Source organism: Pelophylax lessonae (genome assembly GCF_965119305.1).
Source record: "Pelophylax lessonae genome assembly, chromosome: 4".
In the NCBI taxonomy this organism is placed as follows: Eukaryota; Metazoa; Chordata; class Amphibia; order Anura; family Ranidae; genus Pelophylax; species Pelophylax lessonae.
The window spans coordinates 98,700,437-98,721,793 of NC_138771.1; the positions used below are offsets into that span (position 1 = coordinate 98,700,437).

A 21,357-nucleotide genomic window follows, 5' to 3' on the forward strand; every position below is an offset into this window, starting at 1 on the left:
AGACCGAAGGGTAACGCCACGAATTGGTAATGATCCTCCGCAATGGCGAATCGAAGGTACCTCTGGTGACCCTCAAAAATGGGGATGTGAAGGTACGCATCCTTCAAGTCGATGGAGGCCATGAATTCCCCCGGAACCAGGGCAGCCACCACCGAGCGCAGGGATTCCATGCGGAACTTGCGAACCCCCATAAAGCGGTTCAGAGCTTTCAAGTCCAGAATCGGACGTACCTTGCCCTCCTTTCTGGGCACAGTGAACAGATTGGAATAGAACCCCCGAAATCTGTCCGATGAGGCACCGGAACCACCACTCCCTGGGCCCGCAGGTCCCGCACCGCCAGGTGCAGATCCTGCAAGCGCTCCGGAGACAGCTGAAGATTTGAGGGAAAAAATCTGCCCCCCGGGCCGAGAGAGAAACTCGATCTTGTAACCAGATCGAACGATTTCCTGAACCCACCTGTCCCGAATGCGGGCCAGCCAGGGTTGAAGAAAACCGAGCAAACGTCCCCCCACCGAGGAACCGGGTGAGGGCGCCCCTTCAGGCCGAATTGGTATGGGCAGCGGACCCGGACTGGCCGGACTTCTGCTTACCTGCCCACTGCTTCTTCTGGGAGCCTTGGCCCTTGAAGGGTTTGCCCTTATATTGCGACCGAAAGGCATAAAAGTACCCCTGAGAGGGCCTAAACGAGGTATTCTTCTTACCGCAAACAAACTTATTCTCGTGAGTTTGGGGTAAGAGAGTGCTCTTACCCCCGGAAATTCCCTTTATCAGAGTATCCAAAGACTCGCCAAAAAGGCGAGATCCCGCGTAGGGCAAATTAGCTAAAGTCTTGCGAGATGATTGGTCAACCGACCAACATTTCAGCCATATCAGGCGACGGTTCAATACCGCCACACTTGAGAGGCGTGCAGCCAAAGGGACTAAATCCAAGTCCGCATCACACAAATACATGACACCCTGATGAATTTGATCCACCATAGCCAATGTTGTCGGTGGAGCAGAATCAGCCACCAGGGTGCGCCTGAGCACCTGCGCCCAATCCGCAATAGCCTGGGCTGCCAAAATGGAAGCAAAAATAGGCTTCAGCATAGAACCAGCAACCGTATAAGCATGACGGGCAAGAGACTCCAATCTCCTGTCCGTAGGGTCCCGGAACACCGGGGTATCCTCAGCAGGAATCGCAGTAGATTTATTCAAAACCGCCACCGCGTGATCCACCTGAGGCGGCACACACCAACGCTCATCAGTGGTGGGTGTAAATGGATAACGCAGCTTGAACTTACTTGGCACAGTAAAGGGCTTCTTTAAATTGCGCCATTGCTCATCAACAGCGCGCTGAAATTCCGCAGGGCAGGGAAAAACCTGCGCTGTTTTGCGTTTCCTTTGCGTCCCATAAGAGGACATCAAAGCAGGAGGACATGGTTCATCCTGAAAACGCAGTGTTTCCTTGATAGAAGCAACCAACTCATCCATGAGTGCAAGCTCTTCAGGCGAGCCAGGGGGAGAATTATCAACCCCTTCTACCTCAGCCTCCCCCTCAGACCCCCCAAGGTCCAGAGATGAGCGAGACCCTGAGAAGGGCACTCCAGCCATAGCAGCCCCATCGCCCTCTGAATCAGAGGAAATAGACAATCTGGGCCGTTTTGCGGATCGATCAGCCATTAGCATCTGCACCTGAGAAGCCAGGTTCGCCACAATAGCAGCCAGATCAGCCCCCTCGGGGGATGCAGCAGCCCCTTGGCCCCCCACCAAGGTGGGAGGAAACTTGCAATCCTGAGAATCCATGCCCCAGCAATAATAGGAAAAAGGAGTACTGCCCCTTTAAGACCGCGGCGAGCGTAGCCCACCGCACACTACAGTATATACCGACCCCCACAGGGATAAGAACACTGAGCAGGGAAGTACAGGATAAAGAAAGGTAAAAACCTGGAGAGACCACACAGGCTGCTGCCACCGATCGCTGTCCCAGAGCACAAGGAAGTGATGTAATGACTGACCGCCCTATAAAGCCTATGCAGGCTACACAAACATGGCCGCTCGGCTGAGGCAATTTTGGGCAATGAGAAAATGGCGCCGACATAAGTTGTACGATCGAACGCCGCCAAAATGGCGACATTTGGCGCCAAAACACCGCGCCCTACCACACAGGGCCGGTCACCACAATTTTGCCGCAAAAAAATGGCGGACCGCAATAGCGGCCGCCGCACAGCATGTCTAAGCCCAGTCTGCCCACACAGTAGAGCGGGAGAGCCCCCCCCCCCCCCGCAGCCCACAGAAAGGCAGCTATTCCACACAGGAATCTGACAGGGAGCTCAGCACATACACAGACATGCAGGGTCACACAGTCACAGACTGACATCCAAAACAGACAGGTCCCCACATAGAATTGCACTTACCATTCCGGATGGCGTGGGGAGCCTTCTCCAGCGACCAAACCGCTGTACTGAGGACAGGGAGTGTCGCAGCCAGGACGCAGTGGAACTGCGGTGCGAAACCGCAAATGGCGTCCGGTGAGGTAGCCACCTCACAGGCAGCATCCCTGCAGCGAACAGGGATGGGTCGTTCAATATGCCAGGGAAACCTGACTGAACGCTCGATGGCAGGCTGGGGAACCCCTGGCCCTGGGATCCAGGGTGGTCAGTCCGAGACCCAGCTCCGCATGATCATCTTCATCCAAAGAAACTAAACTAATGCTGAGAAAAAGAACAGCTAGTAAAAGAAAGAGAAAAATACTCAAAATAAAATCAAAAAGAGGATAGAAGGCTGAGACTGAGAGCCCCAGCACAGGATCAGCCAGCTACTCCTAAGCTAGGCATTAGAAAACTGAGTTGAGAATGCAGGAAGCAGGGAGGTATTGACTGAGGGGACCGCCCCCTAGGGGTGTGATATGCTAAAAGCTTTTATATTAACAAATCTTGTTGCCTAGCTACTCCTACGGAGCAAAGGTCAATACCCCCATTAGTGAAGATTATGAAGTGGCGGCGACTGTCGGAGGACGTAAGAGATATATATATATATATATATACACACACAGTATCTCACAAAAGTGAGTACACCTCTCACATTTTTGTAAATATTATATTATATCTTTTCATGTGACAACACTGAAGAAATGACACTTTGCTACAATAATATAAAGTAGTGAGTGTACAGCTTGTATAACAGTGTAAATTTGCTGTTCCCTCAAAATAGCTCAACGCACAGCCAAACCGCTGGCAACAAAAGTGAGTACTAAGTGAAAATGTTTAAATTGGGCCCAAAGTTTCAGGATTTTGTGTGGCCACCATTATTTTCCAGCACTGCCTTAACCCTCTTGGGCTTGGAGTTCACCAGAGCCTAACAGGTTGCCACTGGAGTCCTCTTCCACTCCTCCATGATGACATCAGAGAGCTGGTGGATGTTAGAGACCTTGCCCTCTTCCACCTTCCGTTTGAGGATGCCCCACAGATGCTCAATAATGGTTTAGGTCTGGAGACATGCTTGGCCAGTCCATCACCTTTACCCTCAGCTTCTTTAGCAAGGCCGTGGTTGTCTTGGAGGTGTGTTTGGGGTCGTTATCATGTTGGAATACTGCCCTGTGGCCCAGTCTCTGAAGGGAGGGGGTGATGCTTTGCTTCAGTATGTCACAGTACATGTTGGCATTCATGGTTCCCTCAATAAACTGTAGCTCCTCAGTGCCAGCAGCACTCATGCAGCCCCAGACCATGACAATCCCACCAGCATGCTTGACTGTAGGCAAGACACACTTGTCTTTGTACTCCTCACCTGGTTGCCACCACATACGCTTGACATCATCTGAACCAAATACGTTTATCTTGGACTCATCAGACCACAGGACATGGTTCCGGTAATTCATGTCCTTAGTCTGCTTGATTTTAGAAAACCGTTTGCAGTCTTTCTTGTGCATCATCTTTAGAAGAGGCTTCCTTCTGAGATAACAGCCATACAGACCAATTTGATGCAGTGTGCAGCGTATGGTCTGAGCACTGACAGGCTGACCCCCCACCCCTTCAACCTCTGCAGCAATGCTGGCAGCACTCATACGTCTATTTCCCAAAGACAACCTCTGGATATGACGCTGAGCACAAGCACTCAATTTCTTTGGTCGACCATGGCGAGGCCTGTTCTGAGTGGAACCTGTCCTGTTAAACTGCTGTAAGATCTTGCCCATTGTGTTGCAGTTCAGTTTCAGGGTGTTGGCAATCTTCGTATAGCCTAGGCCATCTTTATCTGGAGCAACAATTCTTTTTTTCAGATCCTCATAGAGTTCTTTGCCATGAGGTGCCATGTTGAACTTCCACTGACCAGTATGTGGGAGTGAGAGCGATAACACCAAATTGAACACACCTGCTCCCCATTCACACCTGAGACCTTGTAAGACTAACGAGTCACAGAACACCGGGGAGGGAAAATGGCTAATTGGGCCCAATTTTGACATTTTACCTTAGGGGTGTATTCAGTTTTGTTGCCAGCGGTTTAGACATTAATTGCTGTGTGTTGAGTAATTTTGAGGGGACAGCAAATTTACACTGTTATACAATCTGTACACTCACATTGTAGCAAAGTCATTTCTTCAGTGTTGTCACATGAAAAGATATAATAAAATATTTACATTTTACAAAAATATAAGGGGTGTACTCACTTTTGTGAGAGTGTGTGTGTGTGTGTGTGTGTGTGTGTGTGTGTGTGTATAGCCTTTAATCTAAATACAGTGGGCAATCAGGCTAAACCATGCACCAAAACACATTTTTAAAGCAGAACTAAGTTTTCTATGATTAAGACACTGAAATTAATAGTTAAAAACAGTGCATGAATACTTGAAAAACCATGTCTTGCGGCTTTGCAGAAGGTCTCCCAGCTGCTGTGCAGGCACAGTGTAAGGTCAAAGGCTTTACACGCCTCCCTCTTAATATCTCATTATGCTCCCTCATTTGCATAGGGAGCAGAGAAAATCACTGCACATAACACTCCCAGTCCTACTCTTGTTCTCCCTTCTCATTTCATGTATTTTTAAATGATTAGTAACAATTGGCTGATATAGGAGCAGGAGACATGTTTTGGGAGGGACAGAAATGCCTATTATAAACTTGATTCTTGCAAAACAAAGAAAATAATTTCTCATGCAGGAATAATATCACATATAAAGATAATGCAAATAGTTATTACAATTTAGTCTGCAAGTATGTGTATTATTATTAATAAGCAGTTTCAGTGTTTGCATTAAACTTTAGTTCTGCTTTGGTGCTGGTCTTTACTCTGACTACAGAAAGGCACAAAAACTTAGTTTTAGTTTTAGGTACTGGACAACTGATTCCCAGGACTTATTATTCTTTCTGATAAAATTGTTGGGAAAACATTTTTTTTTTTAACCACTTCTGCTCTGGAAGGTTTACCCCCCTTATGACCAGGCCATTTTTTGCGTTACGGCACTGCATTTTTTTAACTGAAAATTGCTCGGTCGTGCAACACTGTACACCAATAAAATTGATGTCTTTTTTTACCACAAATAGAGCTTTCTTTTGATGGTATTTTATCACCTATGCGGTATTTATTTTTTGCGCTATATACAAAAAAAATTACAATTTTGAAAAAAATATATATATATATTTTTTACTTTCTGCTATAAACACATCCAATAAAAAAAATAAAAAAATCAAATTTCTTCTTTAATTAAGGCCAAAAGGTATTCTACTACGTTTTTGGTAAAAAAAAAAAAATATCCCAATACGCATATACTGATTGGTTTGCACAAACGTTATAGCGTCTACAAACTATGGGATATTTTTATGGAATTATTATTTATTTTTTTACTAGTAATGGTGGCGATCAGCGACTGCAACATTGTTGTGGACACATCAGACACTAAGGCTCGGTTCACATTAGGTCGCTCCGACTAAGGGGGCGACCTGTGAAGTCGCGTGCAGCGCGACTTGCACGGACTTCATAACATGAATGTCTATGCAAGTCACCTCCAGGTCGCCCCGAAGTAGTACAGGACCCTTTTTCTAAGTTGGAGCGACTTGTGTCGCTCCTATTAGAACGGCTCCTGTACTACACAGTGGGATCGTGAGGACCGCGACTTGTCAGGCTGACAAGTCGCCTGACAAGTCGGATCAATGTGAATGGACACTAAATTCCACTTTTGATACTTTTTTTGGGACCAGTGATACCAATACAGTGATCAGTGCAAAAAAGTATGCACTGTCACTGTACTAATGACACTGGCAGGGAAGGGGTTAACATCAGGGGCAATTTAAGGGTACAAAGTGTTCCTAGGGAGTGCTTTTTAACTGTGTGGGGAGTGCTTGTACTGTGGGAAGACAGGGACATGTGTTCCTGCTTAGCAGAAACATAGGATCTCAGTCTTCCCTACTAACAAAACGATGATCTGCCTTGTTTAAATAGGCAGACGACTGTTCTGCCTCTATCAGGAATGATCGGCGGATCCTGGAGGACATCAGGTCCACCGAACCCTTCGATTGGCTCCCGCTGTGTCCAATGACAGTGGAAGCTGGTCACCGGAGGCACGTCGCAGACCCAGAAGTGCAAAATCACGTAACAGTACATGATTTCCCACAGAGAAGCCGCCGCCCCACAGTACATATACGTGGATGGTCGGCAAGAGGCTAACTTTCAACCACAGCAATTTGTCACTCGCCATCCCAAAATGTTTCCTGCAACCAAGCAAAAAAAATTTGTAAAGGTCAACTTTCACCGTAAAAAAGGCCAGCTGGAAAAAAGGTTACTCCTACATGCTGCAAAACCTCCTCTACACAGTCCCATAAGAAAACATGCTGGGGGGGTGACAGGATCATTTCCTGGGTTTGTCTGGTGTTGGCATAACTTGTCAGAAATGTATCAAGCAGACAGCAAAGAAATACTAGAGCAGACAGAAATCATACAAGGTGCCTTGGTTTGAGGCTAGTACACACTATAGAAGGATATGTTCTGTTTATGTTTATTTTCAAAGGTTTACAGAAAAAAATAAAAAAGAAACAGGATGCATGTCAGGTATTAAGTGAAAACATTCTGGCATATTAACCACTTAAGGACTGGAAGGTTTTACCCCCTTAATGACCAGGCCAATTTTTGCGATTCGGCACTGCGTTACTTTAACTGACAATTGCGCTGTCGTGCGACACTGTCCTGAAATAAAATTGATGTCAATTCTTTCCCACAAATAGAGCTTTCTTTTGGTGGTATTTGGTCACCTCTGCGCTTTTTATTTTTTGCTCTATAAACAACAAAAGAGCAACAAATCTGATCAAAAAAAAACAATTTTTTTTTTACTTTCTACTATAAAACATTCCCAATAAAAAAAAATTAAAAATTAATTTTTTTTTATCAATTTAGGCAAATATGTATTCCGCCACATATTTTTGGTAAAAAAAAAAATCACATTAAGTATATATTGGTTTGTGCAAAAGTTATTGCGTCTACAAACTTGGGGACAGATGTAATTTTTATTGATTTAATTTTTTTTACTAGTAATAGCGGCAAACAGCCAATTTTAGTGGGACTGCGACATTGCGACAGACAAATCTGACACCTGACCAAAAGGTTAAGTGTGCTCCTAGGGAGTGCTTTCTAACTGTATGGGGGTTGTACTCACTGGATGAACACAGATAACTGTGTTCCTAAATAGGACAGGATTCCTGTTTTCATTTCTGACAGAACAGCGCCTGCCTTGTTTACACAGGCAGACCGCTGTGCTATCTTCATGGGGAGTGATTGAAAGTGGCCAGCAGACATTGCGTCCGCCAGACCCGCTGATTGGCTCCCCCCTCTAGACATTTGGCTTGTGTGTGCGCCTCCGGCCGCACGCGCGCCCCCACTATCAGTTACAATAAGTGATGTACAGGTACGTTGTTTCGCTTAATAGAGTCAACCTGCCTCCGTAACCTACAGCGGCTGGTCGGCAAGTGGCTAATTATACAACGCTGAGCACCCTTTTGTTTTTACATTTTCTGAGCAGTAACGAGACCATTATCTCTCAGCTTTGAACCACGTAAGAAAGGCCTCTAAAGGAATGGAGCTGCAGCAGAACGTCACTTGATGTAAAAAAAAGCCCAAAATGGTTAACAGTGCTACTCTAACCAAGGCTGCTGCTAATTATGCAGAAAGCAGACACTGGCTGGGCAGAATTAACCGGTTGCCGACTGCTCACAGTATATTTACTGCGGCAGTCAGCCCCGGCCAGGCAGAGTGATGTAGGTCTACGTCGCTCGCCTGTCACTCCTTCTGGAGCCAATAGCGGGCGAGCGCGCGCCCGCCTCGGCTCGTTCACGGAGGAGTGCGGGAGTGTGACTGGCGGACCCGATGTCCGCCGGTCACACTACGATCGCCGGTACAGCGGGAGAAAGACAGAGCGGCTTATGTAAACAAGCCGCCTGTCAGTTCTCCCTGTGTAAAAATGAAGATCAGACGGTTCTACTATGTAGAACCATTGATCTTTGTTTTTACACCAATAGCCATGTCCCACTACAGTTAGAAGCACGCCCCTAGGACACACTTAACCCCTCCCTGTCCAATACAGTTAACCCCTTCCCCGCCAGTGTCATTTTTGCAGTAACAGTGCATATATATAGCACTGATTACTGCAGTAATGTCACTGGTACCCCCAAAAGTGTCAAAAATGTCAGTCAAGGGTTCGATCTGTCCGCCGCAATGTCGCAGTACCGCAAAAGAAATCGCAGATCGCCGCCATTACTCGTTAAAAAAAAAACACCAAAAATCTTTCCCTTTGTTAGTAAACGCGCTAACTTTTGTGCAAACCAATCAAAATACGCTTTTTGTGATTTTTTTTTACCAAACATATGTAGCGTAAAACAAATTGGCCGAAAATGTTAAAAAATTTAGATTTTTACATTTTTTTGGGGGGGAATTTCATATAAAAAAAAGTGAAAAATATTGTTATTTTTGCAAAAATTACGCTCTTTTTTTGTTTATAGCGCATGATCAAAAAATCGCACAGGTGATCAAATACCACCAAAAGAAAGCTCTGTTTGTGGGAAAAAAAGGACGTGAAATTTGTTTAGGTACATTGTCGCAGGACCGGGCAATTGTCCGTTAAAGTCACGCAGTAAAAAAATCGCAAAAAACCCCCTGGTCAGGAAGGGGGTAAAATCTTCCGGGGCTTAAATGGTTAAAGAAGCGCTCAAGCAAGGATTACAATGCTAGCTCTACATTGCAAAAAGGGCAGTCAGGGTTGTCTAATTCAGTGTTTCTCAACCTTTAGTCAGTCAAGGCACCCTTCAAAATTATGGACAATGTCAAGGCACCCCATTCTATAATGTAAAAAACTATTCTAATAGTTTTACATAATACATAAACATCAACACACGTAGGACACCCAATGTTAGAGGTGATTTATTCTTCCAAAACCAATACACTTTTTCACAGTGGTACTGACTAGTATTCCAATGTTTCCCCTCTCCCTTTGTTTTTCTAAATCACTTAGCTAATGTGACCCCAGCGCTGACAGAGAGGGTCAGGGGAGGGTCATTGGTTGTTAGGACCCTGGCAGCTAGAAGGTTGAGTGTTGCACAATGAAAACCTGTGGCTTTCTGTAACCAAAAGGCAGGTTTCATCCATCTGCTGGCTTGTATACAAATTTCAGGGTAATATTTAGGCATTTTGCCAAAGCACCCCTAAAGAAACCTTAAGGCACCCTGGTTGAAAAAGGCTGGTCTAATTGCTAACTAGCATGTTATTGCCATGAAGAATATAGGTTTGTTTCTTTATTTATATATTCCTATAGTTTGCGTAAAAGAACACAAAGTGTACAGCAGTGCTGGTTAAAGAAGACACATTTTTCGTTTCAGGGTATATATATATATATATATATATATATATATATATATATATATATATATATATATATATATATATATATACTTGAATTATGGTAATTATTGTACCTGCACATGTTTTTGTGTGAGCTGTGTGCATTTATTCTGATTCCTAAAGTGTTACTTAACCCACAACAGTAAAAATCAGTCTGTATATGCAGTAAAGAGTGCTTGTTATACTCATTGTGGAACCTAAGGGGTATATATGCATTGTGTATAAAGGCTGTTTGATCATGTCTCTCTGAGACTCCTCTTCTTTCACTGTGTTAAAAAAATACCCGAATATTTACAGAGCCAGGGGACGGGCTGCCCATGCTCAATCTGGTATTTGCTAGAGAGTTTTTTTTTTTCCTGGGAGAGTGCATGTGATCGGCACAGGGGCCAATCAGCACTGTCCAGACAGAGGATCAGGGGAAAATAAAAACAAGCTTTACTAGGAACTGATACAAGTCACAAGGTGCTGATGAGAAAATGGGTTTGTTGACTTACCGTAAAATCCATTTCTCTGATGTTCATTGACAGACACAGCTCCTTATCTTCTTAACCATTGGGTTATATTGCCCCCTACAGGAGTAGGACACTAGGCAGAAAAAAAGTCTGGCTATGCCTATGGGTAGTCCCAACCAGTGCTGGGACAAGGTCATCCAGTGCCCAGGGCGAAGATGGCAAACTGCGCCCCCCCCCCCCCCCTCAGGTTGATCAACAGGTCCCGGTCATAAATCATTGGCTGGGATCTGCTGACAGTTTCCTGCTGTATCAAATCACAGGGGAGTAGGTGGGCGGGGGGGTGTTCTATCAAAATAGCACTACCTATCAGATTCTGCAACCGGAAGTGATGTTTGGCCAAAAACAACTTATTGCGCATGTGCCATGCGTTCCAACATGGCCGCTATGCATTCCAATAGGTTTCCTAATGTGACAGAACACGAAGCAGAGGTGGACATCTTCTTACACCCACACAAGTCTTGAATTGTACATTTATTCTAGCAGTAAAAAATACTGTCATAGTGTCTGTCACTCGCTATAGGGGTGTGCAATTATACAGGGTGTGCTAGATCATCATACAGGTATACAATGCAAGATGTCATATAGAAAATCAGATGTACATGTGTAGACTCCTCACCTTCCAAATAATCCTCCTTTATAAATAGCACCGGATCCTTCTCAGATAATACCTGACCCCCCTGTACACTTCTTCCCAAATACAACCAGACCCCCTGATCCCCCTTCACAAAAACATTCCCCCTCTTCCATCCCAGATAAGATCAGATCCCTGTATCCACAGTCCTGGATAAAACCAGACTTCCTGTACCCTCCCACTAGAAGATAATACCAAAACCCCTAAAGCCCCTGTTCTTAAATAAAACCAGATCCCTGGACACCTAAATTCCAGATAACACCAGACCCGCTGTATCTTCTACTCCTATAAAACACCAGACCCTTGTATCCTCCACTCCTAGATAACATCGGCCCCCCTATACTCAAACTCCTAGATAACACCAGACCCCCTATACCCCCACCAGACCCCTGTGACTCATAGATAATACATGACTCCCAGTACAGAGCCTCTGATCTCCTCTCCTGTGCCTGGGTCAGCTGGAATCTTCTCCCCAGTGCAGGGCTCTTGTCTGATCTTCTCCCCAGAGATGGAGGGTGGCATTGTGGGCCTCACCAGGGGCCGGGTTGGTCAGCTAGGGCTGAAAATGAACCACCAGCTGCTGGTTTGGTACCCAGCCCTCCTTCCTGATCATGAAGCTGATAACCTAGTCTCAGTTCAGTTCACTCATGACTGATGATTATGGTTACAGGTGGAAAGGATCACATTGCTCTGCCCTCCCAGGAGGCTTCAGGAGGGTGACAAAGTCTGGGTTGCCATTAGTAACAAGGCCACTGTCACCTAGCAACTGCCACTGCCCTCCCAGCTTTACCTCCCCCTAAATGGTCAGTCCGCTGATATAAGGAGATTATGATCTATTGGGGGATCTGTAAGTGGGGGTGCTGCTGATCTAATAGTTGGTCACCATCCATTATATCAGCAGTCAGCACCCCCCTTAGAGACCCCCATTAGCTCACAGTTACCTTATATCAGTGCCCCCCTTCCTTAGAGACCTGCAGAGATCATAGAAATCTTTATAGAAGCACCCCCTGCCCTCTTTAGGATCTCCATTTGGACCATAGAGGCTTTCAATAGCATGATTCTACCTTACCCCATTATGCATACTCTCACTGTGTAACAGGCCATTCTGGTAGACAATTAACCTCTATTGTAGCCTCCCAGGAAATATGGAGCCTCCTTTGGGTTCTGTTATTAGACCGGCAGGAATCGGGTACTGCTGCAAGCAAGGTGTGTGTGAGAGTCGGAGCTGGGGGGTGGAGCTAAGAGGCGGAGCAGTTCTACAGATTCTTTCCTCAGTGTGTACAGCGGCAGTCCTCCTAGTAACCAAGACGGTCATTGAGGCGGGCGCTGGGCGGGGAGAGAGGAGAACTGAAGGCAGAAAGAACAGAGGCGCAAGCTGACAGGAATCTTCACTGTAAATCACAATGCCGGACGTTGATCCGGAACTGACTTCAAAGGATCCTCTCATGGGGCCCCCCCCCCACTGCTCCTGGGCACTCGGTCAGATGGATCAGTCCACCCTGGTATGAACTAACACACCGGGCAGGCAGGCGAGCGGCCGCTATTGGCTGTAACGAAGTAAGCCTTTCACTTCCCGGTCAGCGGAGGTACCCGCCTGACAGGGAATTGAAGGGCTCACTTCGGTACAGCCAATAGCGGCCGCTCGCCTGCCCGCCCGGTGTGTTAGTTCATACCAGGGTGTGTTAGTCACACATGCTTCACCTGCGATGCGCCCCCCTTCCTCCACTAAATTGTGCCGCCCAGGGCACCCGCCCCTTCCGCCCCCCCTTGTACCGGCCCTGGTCCCAACGATGGTATACTCCCTCTCTCTGCTATAGGCACTCAGTTTAGTTATAAGCAGTGTCAGAAGAATTACAACTCCACAGAGGGATGGGTGCTGTGTCCCGTCAATGAACATCAGAGAAATGGATTTCAAGTCAAAAATCCAATTTTCTCTTTCTTTCACTGACAGACACAGCTCCTGATCTTTTTAACCATTGGCACCACGAGGCTCCCAGGGACCCAGGAGGGATCCATAGGCCTCAAGGACAGGCCCAGGCAGGACGGGAGGCGCTGGCAGGAGCCCCCACAAGGTACAACCACCCCCCGCACAGCCGATCATCCAGTTGCTCCCATCGCCAGCGTAGCACCCTGCTCCCACCCCAGGAGGTGGACCAGACCACCCACACAGCCTCAGCATAAGTGGGGGGGTGGGATGTTGGAACAGATGAAGGGGGGTTGGCCTGAAATGAAGAAGGAGAACCCGGGGGTCCAATCGTCCACCCCAAAACCCTCCAGGGGGAGAGGGGACAGCTACTCACCATACCAGGAATAAGGTGGGCACCCCTCCAGACAGAATCCCATATGCGGTCATATGCGACCTCGCGAGGCGTTTAACTCCCAGGCCAGCCCCCGTCCGGTGGGGCTATGTCTCAGACCGACCTAGTGCGGTCTGAGACATAGCCCCCATATCCCGGACTGGGATGACCACTGGATCTAGATCATCCAGCTCATCGCCCAGTCCGGCAGTTGATTGTAGATCTCACAGGAAAAAAACAGGAGAAAAAACTCTATATAAAAAAGAAAAAATTGCCAGGACCAGAGATCCCAGCAAAGAACTGGGTTCTTACTCCTGACTAGGCATAACAATAACATGGAGTGCCTATAGCACAGAGAGGGAGTATATCCCCTGGACTGCCCATAGGCGTAGCCAGACTTTTTCTGCCTAGTGTCCTACACCTGTAGGGGGGCAGTATAACCAATGGTTAGGAAGATCAGGAGCTGTTTCTGTCAATAGACAAAAAAGAGAAAAGGTATTTACCAAAAAAAATTGCATTTCCATCTTCTGTGTACTGTGGGAGACCAGATATAGTGAATGTAGGTTCTGGCTTTACTAACACTTTAAGGTTTTTATACAGTTCACATTTACTGAAGTACTTTATAACTAAGGTATTAAAAGTATTCTTACTCACCAAAATGCAGTCCACTTTTGACTGTATGGATTTACTAAAGAAAACAAAAGAAACAAGCAGGTATTAGTCAAATAAAACAATAATTCAAATTTAAAAATAAATTAAAAAGGAGGATCTCTATACCCACAAACATTATACTTAAATATCCCCTTGAGTAACGATTCAAGGATAACTAGAGGCAAAACTTTCTCTTTTTTTATTTTTCTTTAGATCTGGATAGACTTGTAAGATGATCAAACCTCTGTCAGATTTTTAGTGAAGTCTGTGTCCCGTTAGAGGGATTCACTCTCTCCAATTGTCCTGATCAGCAATGTAACCAGGAATGAAAGTGAGGGAAATCCAAAATGTTAAACTTGCCACCAGAAAAGAAATAAAGGGGATGGAGGCAACAGTCTACGAGGGGATATCCCTCAAAATGGAAAGAGATCCTCTCACTTCCTGTTGGAGTCACAAAAGGAAGTGAGGGGAATTGTGACAGAGATGGCAAAAATAAATTGCAAAAAACTGACAGCAGTTTTAATCCTCCCAATAAGATACCTCTAATGATGCCAGCTGCTACGTTTTTCGTTAAAAAAAAGTAAGGCTCCATTCACACTTGTACGACTCAAAAGTTGTGTGACTTTGGATAGGTGCAACTTTGATGTGACCTTTTATCCCTCTGCAAAGTCAGACCCACTGTTGCAAGTACAGATTCAGGTATGACTTGTATGCAACTTTTGAGGGTTAACATTGAAGTCTATAGCCCATAAGTTGCATGAAAAATCAGACCAAAGTAGCGTATGAAGGGCTAAGTCGCACATACTGTATATAAATGCTATCATTGGGAAACATGACTTGTCATGTGACTTTGATGCCCAAAGTCGCATGACAAGTCGCACAAATGCAATTAGGGTGTAATATACACCTCTGATGGTGAAGTCACCACTAAAGTTCCAGCGGTGAAAAGGAAAGGCAGTTAGGGTTGGAGCACAACAATCACAACAGATTGCTCGCTGTGCAGCACCTTCATTCAAAAACATCTTGAATTCCTTTAAAAAAAAAACATAAGGCATTCTTTGATCGAAAGGGGGAAATTGTGCCATTCAAAAGCCCCTTGTCCAATCACAGAAAGTCTTGTTAGCAAAATCAATTTGTATACAAAACATATAACAATACTCCAACCAAAGCAAACCTTCATTAAGTGCCAGTTCACATTTCTGCAATGCGGCAACGCTGTGAATATACAGCGTGTTCCCGCATGGCATCTGCACCCCTGGCAGTTCACACTGCCATATGCGATACGCTGGGGGTGTCAATTAAAAGTTAACGACACCCCCAGATCAGATCGCATATCGCAATGCGATCTGAAAGTTCGCACAGAATTGGATCGCACTAGTGTGAACCACCATGCCATCCGATTCTGCTGCGGACCAATAAAAGGGTCCTGTGCGTGTTCAGTGCGATTGTGGTGCGAAATCAGCCATGTATGGCTGAATTTGCAACGCACAGAGATTGCATGTAATTTTAGAAGCAATTACATGCGATCTCTGTGATCGCACAAATGTGAACCGGCACTAAGCCCCATTTATGAGAAGAACTGTATTAAGCACAGGATTTAAAAAGAAAAGCCAGAAAAAATACAAATAGCAAAAAAAATTATACAACAAACAATCCAACATACAAAGCAAAATTACAGTCTTGATCAAATCTCAATGCCCAATGAATGGCATCTATAGAAGAAGAGCCTGGTCACATCCTAACCACGTCGGACAAAGAAAGAGCACCACCACCTGAAATCCATATCACATTCAGACACCTTGAGTCATGCACATTAGTATTATGTTTAATAACGGTGTTGTACAGAAGATTCCACGTTATAAGTAATGGTGTGTGGTAGAAAAAGGCGCTGCATCTGTCTGGATAGAAAAGAATCTGTCCAAGTCGTGCTTGTGTGAGACACTTCATTAGCATATTATTAAGACATAGAATATTGTGTCCTCTGGTTACCTCAAGCCTGATCACAATGCATTTTAATCATAGCACAGGAGGCATGCAGTGTCAGGAGCATGGACAAAGAAGCATATCATGGGGGGGGGGGGGGGGGGGGGGAATGGCATTCTACACTGTGGAGAAACATTTGGAAATTCTGTGCTTCACCTACGGGGAAAAGAAAATCTGGCACTCTGCATTATTTTTTGCCTTGGGTATAAGGCTGGTTTCCTTCAGACGTGCTGACCTCCTTTTACTGTAAAAATAGCCCTGGGATGATTCTGACAGGCTGAGGCCAATTCAACGCCAAATGTACAGGAGGTAATCACATAGAAACCTATCCGCAATGCGTTTACACCTATTTATCCTGGCTATCTGCTCTGGTATTAAAAGTATACCAATTCTGACACTGGCACTTCTAATGTATCAGAGAATTCTGTATTTCACCTAGAACAGTCCTGGTTATAACAGCTGCTGCTATCATATCGCCTTCCCTTGGCTGCATCTAAAAACAGACACAGACAACGAAACTCAGAGCAGACAATATAGTGCACCGCTGTAGAGTGAAATGTCAAGGTTGTTTTAGGTTATTTACCATTTTCTGAAACCTCTCTTATATATTGTTCCGTGAACAGTAGATGCCATTCTAGATATTCTGCTATAAAAAAAAAAAATCTGATTTTTGTAAGATCTTACCGTAAAATCCTTTCCTCTTAGCTCATTGACAGACGTAGTCTTCTTGATTCACATCAATTGGGTTATGTTGTCTCCGCAGGAGTAGGACTAGGCAGAAAGAAAAAACGTTCTGGCTCCACCCTAGGGGCAGTCCCAGAGGGTATATCCTCCCTCTCTCTGCTACAAGCAATCAGTTCTGTTATAAAGCAGCAACAGAGAATTTAACCCAACCCAACTCAATGATAGAGGGGCGGGTACTACGTCTGTCAATGAGCTAAGAGAAAAGGATTTTACGGTAAGATCTTACAAAAATCCGATTTTCTCTGTCGCTCATTGACAGACGTAGTCTTCTTGATTCACATCAATTGGGACATCCAGAAGCAGTGCCACAAATAAAGGGGTGGGATTGACAGAAATCAAAATCCAATCTAGAAGGCCCAACCGGTGCCAACTAGAAGTTTTAAAGGCTCATTATAAACAAAGAATGAGACTCAAATAAAAATTTCCAACGGAAAAAAACCCTCGAGGTAGACCACTGGTCTCCTCAAATGGCGGTCTGCAAAACCTTGCGGCCAAACGAGGCATCAGACGATGCCATTACATCAACTTTAAAATGTTTTGTAAAGGTATGCACCGACGACCAGGTAGCCGCCTTGCACACCTGGACCACTGACGCCCGATGGCGAAAGGCCCATGACGCACTCAGTGCCCGAGTGGAATGCGCCTTAACAGGGAACGGGGGTTCCCGACCCTTAATAGAATAAGCCTGTACCACCGTCTGTCTGATCCATTTGGAAATAGTCAATAGCAGATGCAGGCAACCCCTTTTTGGGTCCATCCGGGATCACAAAAAGTGAATCCGTCTTGCGAAACGAGTCTGTTGTTTTCAAGTATACCCTGATCGCCCGGACCACATCCAAGGAGTGTAAAGCAAACTCCCGAGGATGACTGGGCTTAGGACACAGGGAAGGTAATACAATTTCTTCATTCAGATGAAATTCTGAAACCACTTTTGGTAGGAAGGATGGATTCGGACGAAGAACCACCTTATCTCTATGAACCACCAGATATGGGGAACGACAAGATAATGCGGCCAGTTCTGACACCCTGCGTGCAGAAGTGATAGCCACCAAGAAGGCCACCTTCTGGGACAACGTAGGTAGAGGAATCTCCCTAATATCTTCAAAGGGAGGTTTCTGAAGAACCGACAATACTAAATTAAGATCCCAGGGTGGTAACGGCGCGCGCACTGGCGGAGCCAGATGTCGCACCCCCTGGATGAAATTCCGCACCAAGGAATCAGTAGCCAAAGGCTTCTGAAAGAAGATAGCTAATGCTGAGACCTGACCCTTGATAGTGCTCAAGGCCAGTTTCTGCTCAACCCCTTGTTGCAGAAAAGCTAATATTCGACTAACCGAATAAGATCGTGGGTGGAACCCCAGGGGTTCACACCATGCAATGTAGGACTTCCATGTGCGATGATAAATCTTTCTGGAAGTCGCTTTCCTTGCTTTAACTAAAGTAGGAATAACTGAAGCTGACAATCCCTTGTCCTTCAGCACCTGGGTCTCAATAGCCAGGCAGTTAAAGCCAGCGATCGTAAAGCAGGATGGAAGATCGGTCCCTGAGACAGTAGATCCTCCCGGAGAGGAAGTCTCCACGGGACGTCCGCCACCAGTCTGACCAAGTCGGCGTACCAAGCTCGGCGAGGCCAATCCGGAGCTACCAGGATTACTGGAATTCCTTCCTCCTCTATCCTGCGAAGAAGTCTTGGCAGTAACCCGAGAGGAGGGAAGGCATACATTAGCTGGTATTGCCCCCACGGGGCAACCAGTGCGTCTGCGGTCTCTGCTAGAGGATCGCGGGAGCGAGCCACGAATCTCTGTACTTTCCTGTTGAATCGTGATGCCAACAGATCCACATCCGGGGTGCCCCAACGTAGGCACAACTGGTGGAAAACTTCTGGATGGAGGGACCATTCCCCCTGATCCAGAGTCTGACGGCTGAGATAATCTGCCTGCCAATTTTCCATCCCCGGAATGAACACCGCAGAGATAGCTGGAACAAATTGTTCCGCCCAGCGAAGAATGCAAGCCACTTCTTTGGCCGCTCGGACACTCTTGGTGCCCCCCTGGTGATTGACATAAGCCACAGCCGTGGCGTTGTCCGACTGGATCCGAACCGGGCTGCCCTGGAGCTGCTCGGTCCAGTGAATCAGACAAAGTCTGATCGCTCTCAGTTCCAATACATTTATCGGTAACCTGGATTCTTCCAGGGACCAAAGTCCCTGAACGGATAACTGACCGAGAATTCCTCCCCATCCGGATAGGCTGGCATCCGTGGTCACTATCGTCCAATATATTGGCAGAAATGACTTTCCCTGGCTGAGCATCGGAGACCGAAGCCACCAGACCAGAGACTCTCTGGTCTGTTTGCTCAATTGGATCCGATAGTCCAGGGACTCCGGATTCCGATTCCATCTGAGAAGAATCTCTTGCTGAAGAATTTGGGTATGGGACTGGGCAAATGGGACTGCTTCGAAGGAAGCCACCATCAACCCCAGAACCCTCATGCAAGTCCGAAGGGAAGACCAGCTGTTGGATAGTAACAACTGGACTGCTGATTGAATCTTCCGGAGTTTCCCTACCGGAAGGAAAACTCTTGTCCTGACTGTGTCTACTTTTGCTGGTTCACCAGCCACCCGAATTCCTGTAAAGAAATTATAGTAATTTCTATGTTTTGTAGCAGGGTCTGTGGAGACTCTGCATGAAGCAGGAGATCGTCTAGGTAACCTAGAATCGATATGCCTCTTTGGCGCAGTAGTGCCAACATTGGGGCCAACACCTTCGTGAAGACCCGAGGAGCCGTGGCGAGACCGAAAGGTAAACTTGATAGTGGTTCTCTTCTACGGAAAAACGTAGAAACCGCTGATGTCCTGCGAAAATGGGAATGTGAAGATATGCGTCCTTGATGTCTATGGACGCTAGGACATCCCCTGAATGCAGGAAGGCTGCTACTGTACGAATGGATTCCATCTTGAATTTTCTTATGTTGAGAAAGGAATTGAGTGCCCTTAAGTCCAGAATTGGACGCACTTTGCCCTCTTTCCTGGGTATTGTAAATAGGTTTGAATAAAACCCCTGAAAGCGTTCTGTCCAAGGAACGTGGACTACCACTCCTTGTTGTAGTAAATCCGTGACTGCTCTCCGCAGATCTTCTAAACGATCCGGGGATAGTCAGATATTGGAAGGGAAGAATCGCGCCAGTGGGAGAGATCGAAACTAGATCTTGTACCCTGACCTTATGATTTCGCAAACCCACTTGTCCGGGATTCTGGAAAGCCATGGATCCGGGAACCGGCGAAGACGTCCCCCCACCCCAGTTATGGGTGGGGGCGCACCTTCAGGCTTTGGTAGACTTATCTTTAGGTCTGGAGGGGGCGGGCCTTTGCTTGCCCGACCAACGTCCCCTGAAGCCTCCTGAAGGAGCTTTGGAGGACTTAATTTTTTCACCCGCGGGGCGAAAAAAAATTTTGTGAGCAGAGAAAGAAGGCCCTCGTCTTTGACGAGGTCCTTTACCCTTAGCATTTTGCGGTAAAAAGGGGCTCTTTCCTCCCGTGAGATCCTTAATGATCTCATCTAAGTTGGCTCCAAATAAACGCTCTCCTGAAAAGGGGATATTAGCCAATGCTTTTTCGGAACCTTGGTCGGCTAACCAACCTTTTAGCCACAGTGTACGCCTGAGAACCACTGCTGAAACTGAGGCTCGCGCCAATAGTGGAGTGGCGTCTAACGCCGCATCACACACAAACTGTAACCCCTGTATCATCTGTTCCAACAAATCTGATACCGCCTGAGGGACCTCTTCTAAGTCCCTTGCGCCCTGTCCCTGACAAGCCACTTCCACCTGGGACACAAAAGTTTCCATAATAGCTGACAATGATTCAATCGTCAGTGGGGTGCTGGAGGATCCTGCAGACACCTTGAGGGGATCCGGTGGAGATACATGAGTGGCAGGGTCCATGTTAACTCAGGACACCTCTGCCAGAAAAAAACTTTTTTTTTTTTTTTTTTTATGTGTATCCCCCTAGCGCAATAGCGCCCCTCAGAGTACCTGCTTCTTGATCCCCACAGAGAGAGAGAGGGACCCTCAAGGCTCACCACCCAATGCAGAGAAGTTTCCTACCAACTGCAGTCAGCGTTTGTCTCTTACAGACTGGAAAGAGCTGTGTTCGTTTTCCCGGGTAGAAGGAAGTGGCTCCGCCCCCTGTGTACGCCTTCCGGCGTTCCCAGCTCTCCTCGAGGTTAGCTGGGCTCTTCAAACATGGCCGCCCCCATACAGGAGACAATCGACTCCAAAAAAATGGCAACCGACGTGACCTGCGGACATACATGTACCTGGTCTACAGCAAAATGGCGGCGGATTGCCGAAGTCTCGTTTTCCCAGCACATCCACCTGTATATCATGCTGATGGTCGGTTTATCGATCTGCAGGAGGTCCACTACAATTAAGGTAGGATTATACCTCCTATGTCTACTGCAATACTGCAGTCTGCTGGGTAGAGTGTTAGCTCCCAAACCAAGTCCGCTTGCCCATTGTATTTACAAGGGGGACTTTTAGTGTCAGATAGATACTGACCATGTATGGAGGGGCCCATATTCCACACTGCCTCATCACGAGGAAAAAAGGAAACATTTACTCACCATACCGACCGACAGGCACCCTCTCTTCACAATACCCTCTCCACCGGGGTGGGGGGTTGTTGTCCACTCCG

The 21,357-nt window shown here is 46.4% G+C and overlaps 1 protein-coding gene across 1 annotated transcript in view; it reads right to left on the bottom strand.

The window, feature by feature from the left end:
* RFX7 (regulatory factor X7) overlaps positions 1-21,357 on the bottom strand; it is a 229,830-nt gene that overhangs the window by 114,021 nt on the left and 94,452 nt on the right. Inside the window, exon 2 of the mRNA XM_082254929.1 lies at positions 13,941-13,974. Within this exon, the coding sequence (XP_082111055.1) occupies positions 13,941-13,974 (34 nt within the window). The remainder of the gene's footprint in view (positions 1-13,940; positions 13,975-21,357) is intronic.